The 13,244-nt window shown below is 40.9% G+C and overlaps 2 protein-coding genes across 2 annotated transcripts; both read left to right on the top strand.

Annotated features, from left to right (window-relative positions):
• The first annotated feature begins 2,487 nt into the window (after positions 1-2,487).
• On the top strand, positions 2,488-8,824 carry noxo1b (NADPH oxidase organizer 1b). The gene is made up of 8 exons (XM_060938941.1): positions 2,488-2,597; positions 2,782-2,862; positions 4,170-4,242; positions 4,357-4,540; positions 5,913-6,121; positions 6,215-6,325; positions 6,454-6,568; positions 7,209-8,824. Exons 1-8 carry the CDS (start codon positions 2,532-2,534, stop codon positions 7,753-7,755), a joined length of 1,386 nt encoding a protein of 461 aa, XP_060794924.1. The 5' UTR covers positions 2,488-2,531; the 3' UTR covers positions 7,756-8,824.
• A 3,000-nt stretch (positions 8,825-11,824) lies between these two features.
• On the top strand, positions 11,825-12,804 carry rnf151 (ring finger protein 151; the record flags this gene model as incomplete). The annotated part of the gene is made up of 3 exons (XM_060938838.1): positions 11,825-11,976; positions 12,080-12,176; positions 12,307-12,804. Coding segments are annotated over 3 exons (747 nt in total), but the record flags the coding sequence as incomplete, so codon positions are not given.
• Between the last annotated feature and the right edge of the window lie 440 nt (positions 12,805-13,244).

Raw genomic sequence — 13,244 nt, 5'->3', positions numbered from 1 at the left:
CCGGTCGATCTACGTTCCGACTCTCACCTATGGTCATGAGCTTTGGGTAATGACCGAAAGGACAAGATCGCGGATACAAGCGGCCGAAATGAGTTTCCTTCGCAGGGTGGCTGGGCGCTCCCTTAGAGATAGGGTGAGAAGCACAGTCACTCGGGAGGAGCTCGGAGTAGAGCTGCTGCTGCTCCACATCGAGAGGAATCAGCTGAGGTGGCTCAGGCATCTTTTTCGGATGCCTCCTGGATGCCTCCCTGGGGAGGTTTTCCAGGCATGTCCCCCCGGGAGGAGGCCCTGGGGAAGACCCAGGACACGCTGGAGGGACTATGTCTCTCGGCTGGCCTGGGAACGCCTCGGTGTTCTTCCCGAGGAGCTGGCCGAGGTGTCTGGGGAAAGGGAAGTTTGGGCCTCCCTGCTTAGACTGCTGCCTCCGCGACCCGGTCCCGGATAAAGTGGAAGAAGACGAGACGAGACGAGACGAGAGACGAGATGTTAAAATGTTATCATTGTCCTGGCCTGCAGGTAGTTCCTGGTGATGGCAGTGAGGGAGGTGAAATAACATGTATACACACTACCGTTCAAAAGTTTGGGGTCACCTAGACAATTTTGTGTTTTCCATGAAAAGTCACACTTTTATTTACCACCATAAGTTGTAAAATGAATAGAAAATATAGTCAAGACATTTTTCTGGCCATTTTGAGCATTTAATCGACCCCATAAATGTGATGCTCCAGAAACTCAATCTGCTCAAAGGAAGGTCAGTTTTATAGCTTCTCTAAAGAGCTAAACTGTTTTCAGCTGTGCTAACATGATTGTACAAGGGTTTTCTAATCATCCATTAGCCTTCTGAGGCAATGAGCAAACACATTGTACCATTAGAACACTGGAGTGACAGTTGCTGGAAATGGGCCTCTATACACCTATGGAGATATTGCACCAAAAACCAGACATTTGCAGCTAGAATAGTCATTTACCACATTAGCAATGTATAGAGTGGATTTCTGATTAGTTTAAAGTGATCTTCATTGAAAAGAACAGTGCTTTTCTTTCAAAAATAAGGACATTTCAAAGTGACCCCAAACTTTTGAACGGTAGTGTATATATATATATATATATATATATATATATATATTATATATATCAGCACACATACATGTATACACAAAATGGAATCATTTGCTGACAGCTCAGTCCCCCCCAGTTCAAAAATCCTATCTGCGCCCCTGGATGTGGATACACATGGGTGCAGATCCCGGGGAGGATGGGGGGGGGACATGACCCCCCCAATTTCTGAAAAACATGAATTGTCCCCCCCCCAATAAAAATCCACTAAATTATTAAAAATTGTACAAACAAATGTATTGGCAAGGCAAGGCAAATTTATTTGTATAGCGCATTTCATACACACAGGCAATTCAATGTGCTTCACAAAAAATAAAAGCATAAGAACAGTAACGGGCGGCACGGTGGTGTAGTGGTTAGCGCTGTCGCCTCACAGCAAGAAGGTCCTGGGTTCGAGCCCCGGGGCCGGCGAGGGCCTTTCTGTGTGGAGTTTGCATGTTCTCCCCGTGTCCGCGTGGGTTTCCTCCGGGTGCTCCGGTTTCCCCCACAGTCCAAAGACATGCAGGTTAGGTTAACTGGTGACTCTAAATTGACCGTAGGTGTGAATGTGAGTGTGAATGGTTGTCTGTGTCTATGTGTCAGCCCTGTGATGACCTGGCGACTTGTCCAGGGTGTACCCCGCCTTTCGCCCGTAGTCAGCTGGGATAGGCTCCAGCTTGCCTGCGACCCTGTAGAAGGATAAAGCGGCTAGAGATGATGAGATGAGATGAGAAGAACAGTAACAAAGAATTAAAGTAAAAGTGAAATCATTAAAATCCAAAATTAAAAAGAAATTAAAATAAAGAATTAAAGTAAAATCATTAAAATCAAAATTAAAAGAAATTATGTTAAAGGAAATTAATTACACTTTAGGTAAAAATTAATCAAGCGAAAGCATCTGAAAACAGCTTTGTCTTGAGCCTGGATTTAAAACTAACAACAGTAGGAGCATTTTTGATATCATCTGGAAGTTGGTTCCAAAGCTTAGCAGCATAGCAACTAAAGGCTTTGCCTTTTCAGACAAATGATTCCCTGTCCAGTACTTTTTGAATGATGTGGCGAGCCTCTACGAAGTTGTGATTTATGGTTGCATGGTATGAGTTGCATACGGGCAAAAAAAAAAAAAAAATCACTTTTGTGTCCCCCCCCCCCCCCAATCCTGACATCGGATCTGCACCCCTGTGGATACAATGCAGCTCTATTTAATGAAGTCGCGTGAGTGTGGAGAGGGTGATGAAATGCCAGAAAGGTTAGCACCGCCCACTGTGATGTGATTGGCTGGCGCGTTGGTCTGTTGAAAGGAAATTAGAAAAAAAAAAAACCTGGAGCAGGTGAGGATGATTTAGAGGTGCCGCGCGCGCGCTGTATCACTCGTGTGAAGCCTCAGCTTTGAACACTGACATCCTGTTTATGACCAACATCCTGCGCACATCACAATGGGTGATCCTCGCTATCCTATGCACGTCCGGATACTCGGTATAATATGCAAAGGCAACAGCAAAGTAAGAAAGTATTGTCATAACTACGATCTAACACTCACACACACACATATATATATATATATATATATATATATATATATATATATATATGTGTATATGTATGTGTGTGTGTGTGTGTGTGTGTGTGTGTGTGTGTACAGACACACACACACATATATATAATCTCATATGTTTTGTATTTCAGTTATATATGGCGTCTGTGCTGTGGTCGGATCAGACCGATGTGGTTGTGTACAGGTCCTTCCGAGACTTCAAACAACTTCACGTAAGAACCCGATGATGCTTAAATAGCCTAATCATTTTCTTGGACTTTCTCATACACTTAACGGGGAAAAATAATTAATGTTGCGTAATGTCCGAAACCACTGATCAAGCGACACAAAAGCACATGCAGTGAGGGTGGGTTCATTTCTGAGTCTCTGGTTTGCTCATTAGAGATGTAGCCTAAATAAAAATCTGCATCTGGTATCCTTGTCTATTATTGATCTATATTCTATGGTCTATGTCGTCATTCTATACTGAAGTGAATACAATTTAAATCAGTAGACAGTAGTCTTAATCAATAAAGCGGCATTTCTTTTAGCTACAATTAGGCCTATAATAAGTTTATAATGGGGGGGAGCTTAACGTGAAACTCTGTGCTTTATATTTACTTTATGGGATCATTCTTTTGATAGTAGATTGTAGTTTTGATCCATAAAGTGTGTGATATAAATTTGGTGTTTCTAGGCTGGAACACATTAAGTCATGTTCGGTTGTTTCCATATAATGCGATTCTATGGAACGTGAAATTTGTTGTGTGTGTGTGTTTCCGACTACAGTGTTGTCTTTTGCCAGTATCTAATGTTTTTGCCAAGATAGGTGCGTGAGAGATTTGAGATTAACTTGGTCTTGTCATAAAGAAGTAGAATAAAAACTTCATTCCTAACACTCAGTGTGAAATCTGTGTATAGCGTCTAATTTTCTATTATGCACTGTAACTAAAATGTAGCCTGACTTTCATGAGGCAACATGAAAGTCAAATGTGGTTAAAATGAAAATCTCTCTCTCTCTCTGTCTCTGTGTGTGTGTGTGTGTGTGTCCCCGATGATTTTGTATTATTATTATTATTATTATTATTATTAACACCAAGGCCTGAACCTGTAGGCTATACTTGGGTGTGGTTAAAATGAAAATCTGTGTGTGTGTCCCTCTCTCTCAGGATACTTTATTCTGTCCTGTACGACAAATGCATTTTTGCTGTCAGTCCAACTTGCAGAAAGAAGTTATTAAAATAATGAGGGCTTTGTTTGTATAGAAAGTGACCTCTGCACAGAGACATTATTGGCTTGAAGAGACATACTTGTGTGCCTTACCTTCAGTGAGGAAAAAAAATTGAAAAATAAACAGGGTGTGTTTGCGCTTTTAAGGGCCCACCTTAAAAGCACACCTTTTTCTATAATGAATGGCAGGATAGTGTGGTAGTGGTGTGTTAAGTTGTTTTTCCTTACCTTAAGCATTTTAGAAGCTCCTGCCAGCTCAGCAATTCAAGTTCACATTAAAAAAAAATTATTTTCATTAATCTCAAAACAGAAGCAGCTAAAGAAGAAATTTCCACTGGAGAACCCGTTTCGCCCCCAGGACCGGGTGCTGCCCAGATTCGGAGGTACAGTGCAGCAGCTGCTCCGCCATCAGGGCGCATTATTCATTTAGCAATGGAATAAATCCAAACTCTCTTCTTTTTAATATCATTCTTTAATATTGACCACTCTTTTGTCAGGTTTAGTGATGAAGCTGAATCTCCAGATTAAGATTCCGGCTCGGTGTGTATATCGAGTCAAGGCTCTGGAGCGCTACTGCACTGCGCTGCTGCGCTGCGAACCCAGCGTCTCTCAGTCCTCCGACCTCATTCACTTCTTTATTCCCAAGGAAGAAGAGCTGCATCCTGAGTTTACACAGAACAGGTATCCTAGTTTCTCCCCTGATTTTCTGTCTTGTGGTGTGAGCAGGAGTTGAACTGGGATTGTAGGATGGTCTATACTCTCGGAGGGAGTACATTTCTTTGTCACTTTGGACATTTGGTATGTTTCATTTACATGATCATGTGAATGTAGTGGACTTGTAAACATGATTTGAAGTGCATACAGTGCCCTCCACAATTATTGGGACCCTATTGTAAAGATTAGTAAAAAGGGTGAGGAAAAAATCTCCCTTTTGGTGAAGTAGCTTCATCTTACACTGAAAAAAATGAGAAAAAAATCCAACTTTTAATTGAAATAAATTTATTCAGAGAAAAACCAAATCCCTTATCAAGAAATAATTACCAACAAAACACATGTGCTACTATTATTGGCATCCCTGCATTTAATACAACATTCCTATGCCAAGAAAACAGCACTAAGTCTTCTCTTATAGCATTTTATAAGGTTGGAGATACAGAGCAGGGCATCTGAGACTGTTCCTCCTGACGCAATCTCTCTACGTCATCCAGGGTCCTTGGCCCTCTCTTGTGCTCTCTCCTGTTCAGCTCACCCCACAGGTTTTCAACGGGGTACAGGTCAGGGGACTGAGATGGCCAGGGCAGAAGCTTTATTCTGTGGTCAGCTAACCATTTTTGTGTTGATTTGGACATACGCTTCGGATCATTGTCCTACTGGAAGATCCAATGACGACCCAGATTTAGTTTCCTGGCAGAAGCAGACAGATTTAGATTTAAAATGTCCTGGTATTTCATGGAGTCCATGATGCCATGTACCCTAACAAGCTTTCCAGGGCCTTTGGAGGAAAAACAGCCCCAAAACATCACAGAACTTCCACCATATTGTACAGTTGAGATAGGGTTCTTTTCATTATAGCCAACCTTTTAACACCAAACCCACCTTGAATGGTTATTGCCAAAAATCTCCATTTTAAAGGTACAATTCATGCACATTTTCAGTTAAGATATAGGAAATGATGCAAAAAATGAATTGTGTACAATTCCCAGTACAAGGAAATGTACAGTGTTTATTTGTGAGCCAAAAAATATGGGAGTCCTTTTAGATTTATTTTATTGTATGGGCATCTTAACATTAGTACCATTTTAAAACTTTTTCATATATCTAATAAGCCTAAAGCCTTGATTTAAAGACTTGATTGTGTGGCCAGACCTGAAATTTCTTTGTTTATTTGATCTCTTGTTCTTTCTATATGATCTTTTTTGACATAAAATATTGTCAAAATATTATATCAAAATATCTTTTTAATCTGATGATAAAGCAGTTAACAAATGCTTTGACGAAAGGAATACTCTGGGTAAAAGAGCTTTTGTGTACTGTTCTGGATTTTTTTTTCCAGCATATTGATTTTTCGACCAGAAGATGCCCTTGATGGTCAGCCAAGCGTCGACCTGAGCAGTAAACGCTTCAGTGTTGGGAACGTGTCCCAGCCATGTATCACCAAACTGTATCGGTGTTTAGCGTCATATGCGACTAAGGATACCAAGAACAGATCATTTAGTGTGACTGTGGATGACACACTGGAAGTACTCATTAAAGATCCAGCTGGTATATCTTGCCCTGTTCCTAAGCAATGAGCGAGAGGAATGATTGTTGTTGATTTTGCAGTTACCAGTGTTTGTTTCCATCTGAAATTGTCAGGATGGTGGCTGGTAGAGAATGAAGAGAAGCGGTTAGCCTGGTTCCCTGCTCCCTACTTACAGTTGTGTGAGGATGAAGATGATGATGAGCTTGACAGTGCAGGTGGTAAAAGTAAGTTACAGGGCTAAAAAGATGATGATGAAAGTGTATATTTGCATTTATTTGGTGTCATTTGAAAATGTCTAAAAGGCTTTTCAAAGCAATTTAATCTTAATTTTTCATTTTTGTCTCCCCAACAGCTCTCTACTGTGCTATAAGGACCTACAACTCAACCATGAAGGATGAGCTATCGGTGAACATCGGAGCCGTGGTCGAGGTTATTCAGAAGTCTGACAATGGCTGGTGGCTCGCTAGGTAACCGTCTATCCATTTTTACAGATGTTGTATCATTGGAATCAGGATTTTGCATCACAGTGCAAAAACATATATAGAATTAAACTACTACACTGGATACAGTGTCTTGGGGGAGTCCACTGGTGTTATCAAGGTTATTAATAACTTATTAAAAATGTCTTAATAAGTTGGATGTATAGTGGGGTAAGGGTTAAATGTAACCTTTTTTTCTGATGCACTTGACATAGATTAGAAGGATTTCTGAATAAAATCGGTGCAGCAACTTATATATATATATATATATATATATATATATATATATATATATATATATATATATATATATATATATATATATATGGAATGCAGACACTACACTGCAAGGTTCTTCAAGGGTTCTTTGGATAGATATGGCTTCTTGGCTCCATCATGGAACCCTCTGGTAAACCCTTTTGGACCACTCCAGTATTAGGGTCCGACAGAGACCCATTAAGCATTCCCCCAAAAACCCTTTTTCTAAAAATGTATGTGCTTTTGTAATCTAAGCATTATAGTTGTGTTGTAAATACTTTTTTAAGTGAATAGATGTTATTTAAGTATTCTTTGTGTCTGATTCTTACTAACTCAAACTGAATTGTAAGATATTACTTTGCTTTTACAGATATAATGGAAAGGCAGGTTATGTGCCATCTATATACCTGCAGCCATACTCCAACCCTATGTTTAGTATGCAGAAAAAGTTGCACAGCTCCAACTTAAATCTGTCCACTCTATCAACTGTTCTGTCTCACCCCACCAAGAAGTCTCAATTCCACAAGTCCCACTCTATGGAGGTGTTATCTGAGCCTCCAAGCCACAGTACTCCAGTCCAACGCAATGAATTTGACAGGTGCGAGAGCAGCTTCAGTGGTGACACCGACTTCTGCTCCAGCTCCTCTGTTTATCAGGGCCTAAGCCTGGATAGCTCTGAGGGGGAAGAGAACCCAAGACAGTCAGAGGATGATGCAGGCAGTCCTGACAGTGCTTTGTGTATAGAGCTTCAAAGCCCCACCAATTCAGAAACCAGCAGCCCTTGCAAACAGTACCCACAGGTCCCCCCTCGTCCACAACCCCAAGAGATCCTCACCCGCTGTACCACCTACACCCGCAAAGCAGCCCTGGAAACCCAAGCTCGCCTGTTGAGTGATAGAGAGGTTTTGGAATCCTGAACTGCTCTCATGCTGACTCATGATACTATTATTTCTGACTGGTACAGTCGTTTATGGTTGAATTCCTTCACATTCAAAACAAATTTTAAATCAATGAACCTGAGTACTCAAAGTATTCTAGTTATTGTATGCATGTACTATCATCCATCTAGCTGATTATATGCTAGTAATGTCTACAGTAGATGGATAGATGGATATGAATGGATGGCTGCATAAATGCTAATCTAGTGAGAGAACATGAATACCTCAGTTATTTCCACTGGTAAGACTGGTTCTAAAGATATGTTCAATAATAATGTTTGCCTTTCTTTTTCATAGTTACATGTCATGTCATATTATGCCATATCATAAGAGGCTTGTCATGGTAAGAAAGCAGCCTGTTAATTACAACCCTTGACAAAGGTGCTTGACAAAGGTTTGCCAAAGTAATCCTGAGCACATGTGATTCTATCAGTTATAGACGAATGCCTATAATAATGCGTGGGTTTCCTCCGGGTGCTCCGGTTTCCCCCACAATTCAAAGACATGCAGTTAGGTTGATGTGGGGCGGCCTTGGGCTGAGGTGCCCTTGAGCAAGGTACCAAACCCCTGACTGCTCCCCGGGCGCTCTGGGCTGCCCACTGCTCTGGGTGTGTGTACGTGTGTTCACTGCTTCAGATGGGTTAAATGCAGAGGATGAATTTCACTGTGCTTGAAGTGTGCATGTGACGAATAAAGGTTTCTTCTTCTTTTTTAATTGTTTTTAAACGTTTCAGTAATTTTCTCATGCAGTTTTTGACAAACTGGAGATTCTCTGCCCATCTTTGCTACTCAAAGATTAAGCCTTTCCTAGATACTGATTTTGTACCAAATCATGATTACAATCACTTGTTGACATCACCTGTTTCAAATCACATCATTTAATTGGTTTACCTCATTACTAGCACTAAACTGCCCTATTCCAACTTTTTTGGAAGGTGTTACGTGCCTGAAATGCAGGAATGGATGTACGGTATATTAACAAATGAAATGAAGTTGAAAACTTTGAAATTTCTTTGGTTCATCCTGTCTGCAATGAAATACAAATCAAAGTAAATTTAGAAATCACTGTTTTCTTTTTTTCTTTTAATTTGATTTTGACATACTGTCCCAACTTTTTCTGATTTGGGGTTGTTATATAAAATATTTTGTAGATTGTTTTTCCATAAGCTGGACTATGTCTTTCAACATTGTCTTTATTCCACATGTTAAATCATAGTTCATTAGATCCCAGTAGAATTATTAAAATGTGAAATTTCTAGCAACATTCACTCAATCACTCAGGTTTGTAGAGTGGCAAGATACTGATGTTCCAGGGTACCCATATGTCTGTGTTATACTGTGTATACTGTAATCCTTTACAACCTTTCCTTTTGAGTACAGTTCCTCTCAAAGTTTATTTCTCATGTTTTTCCTGGCTTGCTCATTCAGGATCTGAATCTATATCTCAAGGATTCCTACTATTGAAAGTGTTGTAAAATAAATATTAACATCTTAAAGACTGTAATGATTTCTCAGCATTCCTCAAAACCAAAATTAGTAGACAGTCTAATCAGTAAATCATTCTTTCTGTACAAATATGTGACTGCACTATCAACTTGCCAAACATCAGTATCCTTTTCAAGAAGTAAGATTAAAAAGGCATGACTTCCTGAAAGACAATAATTTTTTGTAAAAGCACCTATGCAAGGAAACTAATATGAGTTTCCCTGTTATGTTTCCTACTGACATCTGTCAGATTGCAGGCACTTATGGATGTATGTGCAGAAAGAGATTGAGAAGCAGACTGCAAACAAAGCCAAATCGTGTGACGAGAGACGTATTTGGTAACCAGGCGAGGGTTGATCAATCATGCAAACAACACAAAGTAGACGAGGCAAAAGACACAAGAGAAATACTAGCTGGGGTTAGAATAACGAGATAGCAGGCAGACAATGAAAAGGCTTGGTAGTACTGGTTGGACCCCAGAGCAATACTTTGCAATGAAGGTGTGGAACTGTCATGGGGGGACTAATTATGCATGTGAAGATTGTCAGCTGAGTTCAATAGGCCGGTGACAGAAGGCACTCTGTGTTCTGGAACGTAGTTCTGGGAGTCCATGTTTGTGGTTTGGTTAGTGACAACATCTATGTATATAACGTTTGGTATGTCATGTCAATTCACTTGTCAAAACATGATTCATGGCCCAAAGCTCTGAGTGAATGATTCTTCTGTATTCAGCATACCGTAAATGCATATCATTTATCTCATCATCTCTAGCTGCTTTATCCTGTTCTACAGGGTCGCAGGCAAGCTGGAGCCTATCCCAGCTGACTACGGGCGAAAGGCAGGGTACACCCTGGACAAGTCGCCAGGTCATCACAGGGCTGACACATAGACACAGACAACCATTCACATTCACACCTATGGTCAATTTAGAGTCACCAGTTAACCTAACCTGCAATGTCTTTGGACTGTGGGGGAAACTGGGGCACCTGGAGGAATCCCTCGCGGACACAGGGAGAACATGCAAACTCCACACAGAAAGGCCCTCGCTGGCCACGGGGCTCGAACCCGGACCTTCTTGCTGTGAGGCGACAGCGTTAACCACTACACCACCGTGCCACCCCGCATATCTCATCTCATCTCATTATCTCTAGCCGCTTTATCCTGTTCTACAGGGTTGCAGGCAAGCTAGAGCCTATCCCAGCTGACTACGGGCGAAAGGCGGGGTACACCCTGGACAAGTCGCCAGGTCATCACAGGGCTGACACATAGACACAGACAACCATTCACACTCACATTCACACCTACGGTCAATTTAGAGTCACCAGTTAACCTAACCTGCATGTCTTTGGACTGTGGGGGAAACCGGAGCACCCGGAGGAAACCCACGTGGACACAGGGAGAACATGCAAACTCCGCACAGAAAGGCCCTCGCCGGCCATGGGGCTCGAACCCGGACCTTCTTGCTGTGAGGTGACAGCGCTAACCACTACACCACCATGCCGCCGCCCCACATATCATTCAGTAAAATAGAAAAAAAAAGTTTGCTCCACTAAAAAAATAAACATTGAGTAGGCAGTGTGCAAATGTCTGCTTTGATAAGGAATAATATGCAGATATTATGTTAATGTTAGTGAACAACTTCAGTGTTTTTTTTATTAAATAGTCAGAAGATGAAAGACTACTACCATTATATATCCACATGAGCCAACCTGCAGAAAACACCACTGTGTTCCACTAGCCATTCAGAAACAACAGTGTCAAGAGAATAGAGTTTGTAGTCTGTAGAGCACACGAGCTATTGAAAGCTGAATGGTTTCCACAGCACCACCTTTGTCCACAAAGTAAAACCTGGATGGTACTAAAATAGGCCTCTGTTGGTTAGGTGTCTAACACCTTCTAGACAAGTGTGGGTAGCACCTGTCAACATTTACAACACCCTGTGCTAGAATGTAAAACAAAAGAAAAATGGAAACATTAATAGATTTCTGAATCATGTGGTGTCGTATGGTCTCAGCTGGGCCTGGTTAAACTGTATATTGTTGGATGGCAGTATCTGCTTGGACTTCATGGAGCACAGAGCTCTTTAGGATGCATCATTTCACTACCAGCTATAGTGTTACACACACTGAAATATGGTGAGTTCTGATGTACTGGTTCACTGACTTCACTGACTGTAATCTGACTAGACAAAAAAATAGACTTAGCTGCAATTACAATATTTTGTTTTTGCCTCTGAAGATCATTCAAGGCTTTGTTGAAAGTAAAATCAGGGTTACTTATCACCTCTGGCTTGCTGAATATGGTTAAATTTAAAATTGAATTTATAAGTTTAAAATTTATATCCAGGGTGTGTGTGTGTGTGTGTGTGTGTGTATATATATATATATATATATATATATATATATATATATATATATATATACTGTATATTTTTTCTGTAAAGCTGCTTTGTGACAATGTCTATTGTTAAAACTGAACTGAAATAATATTTCAATAATATTTAGAATTAATGGTAGTTTATGAAAAATTAAATCAGTGATGTTTGGTTGGTTATTATGTTTCATGCCAGAGTGGTGGCTATGAAGTCGACCTTTTTGTGGACCCCCCAGACTATGACCTTCTCTGTATCATATGCAAAGGGGTTCTACGCTGCCCTGTGCGTGTGGCATGTAACCATGTCTTTTGCAAGAAATGCATTTTGCAGTGGATGAGGAGGTATGAAAACTAAAAATTACATGTATATTAGAAGAGACAATTCATGCAAAAAGTAGTATTTTCAATGTGAATATACTAAACAGTGTGTACTAAACTGATCCAGACAGGAAACATGTCCATGCTGCCGGAAGCCTGTCAGCCAGCGCCTTATGTTTGTTATGTTCAAACTCAGTAAATCCATTGGCCGTTTACCAATCAAGGTAAGAAGAACCTTGATAAGAATGCTAGAGGAAGACTAGTATAAATGATAACCAAATACCTATTATTATAATAATTTTTACATGTCAACCCAGATGCCAAAAATTCATCATATCATGTGATTATTCTCAGTGTCGAAATGAGCAGCAGGGATGCACGGCCACCTTCCCTCTCTCAGAGGAGTATCTCCACAGCTCCACATGCCCATTCGAGTGGTTGCTGTGCCCACAACAGGGCTGTGGGACTAGGGTACTGAGGAAGGAGGCCCAGGCACATGCTCAGACCTGCAGCCACTGGAGGCAGCTGTGCCCGATGGGTTGTGGCACACTGCTGAGCCGCAATACTCAGGCCCAGCACAACTGCTACAGAGAGCTGCAGGAGCAGTACGAGGCCCAGAGACAGACGCAGCGAACCATTGCCTCTGCACTGCGCAGGAAGATGCAACGCATGCAGAACTGCATGGTCCACATGACTCGGCAGATCAGCCTGATCTGCGAAAACCTGGAGCTCAGTGAAAACCTGGAGGAAGAGGAGGAGGAGAACCCTGGTGAGGGAACCAGTACAGAGAGAAGCTCCAGAGTCGGCCACAGCTCCATCACACACACCAGCTCCAGTAGTAGCAGCTCCTAAGAAATATGCACTTCATATAATTTTATGTGTGTTAATGTATAATTTCTGATAAAATCTTAAACCCAGTACTTATATCTACTGTACCTCAAATGCTCGTCATGTCAACTGTGTGGTTTTATCACTAAATGAATGATCTAACAGCTGGGCTGCATATACTAAGCAATACTACTACAATATTATGTAGACCACAGAAAGTAGCTATACTGTGTTGAGTATGTCAAGTTTTTCATGACTAAATGTTCAGAAAACTTTAGTGTTAGTTCAAATTTATTTCATGTTTGAAATCTATACAGTAAATAGCATACTAAACCATAAAGTCCACAATAATGTACATAATTAATGTGTCCCCGCCACACATGTAATCAAGTTGAGTACTTTTATAATCAATTTTTCATAGTGCACTCTTTAGTACTGGTATGGAGAGACCACATCTATTAAAA

This window comes from Neoarius graeffei, chromosome 14, assembly GCF_027579695.1.
Source record: "Neoarius graeffei isolate fNeoGra1 chromosome 14, fNeoGra1.pri, whole genome shotgun sequence".
In the NCBI taxonomy this organism is placed as follows: Eukaryota; Metazoa; Chordata; class Actinopteri; order Siluriformes; family Ariidae; genus Neoarius; species Neoarius graeffei.
This window is presented reverse-complemented; position numbering and strand designations above follow the sequence as displayed.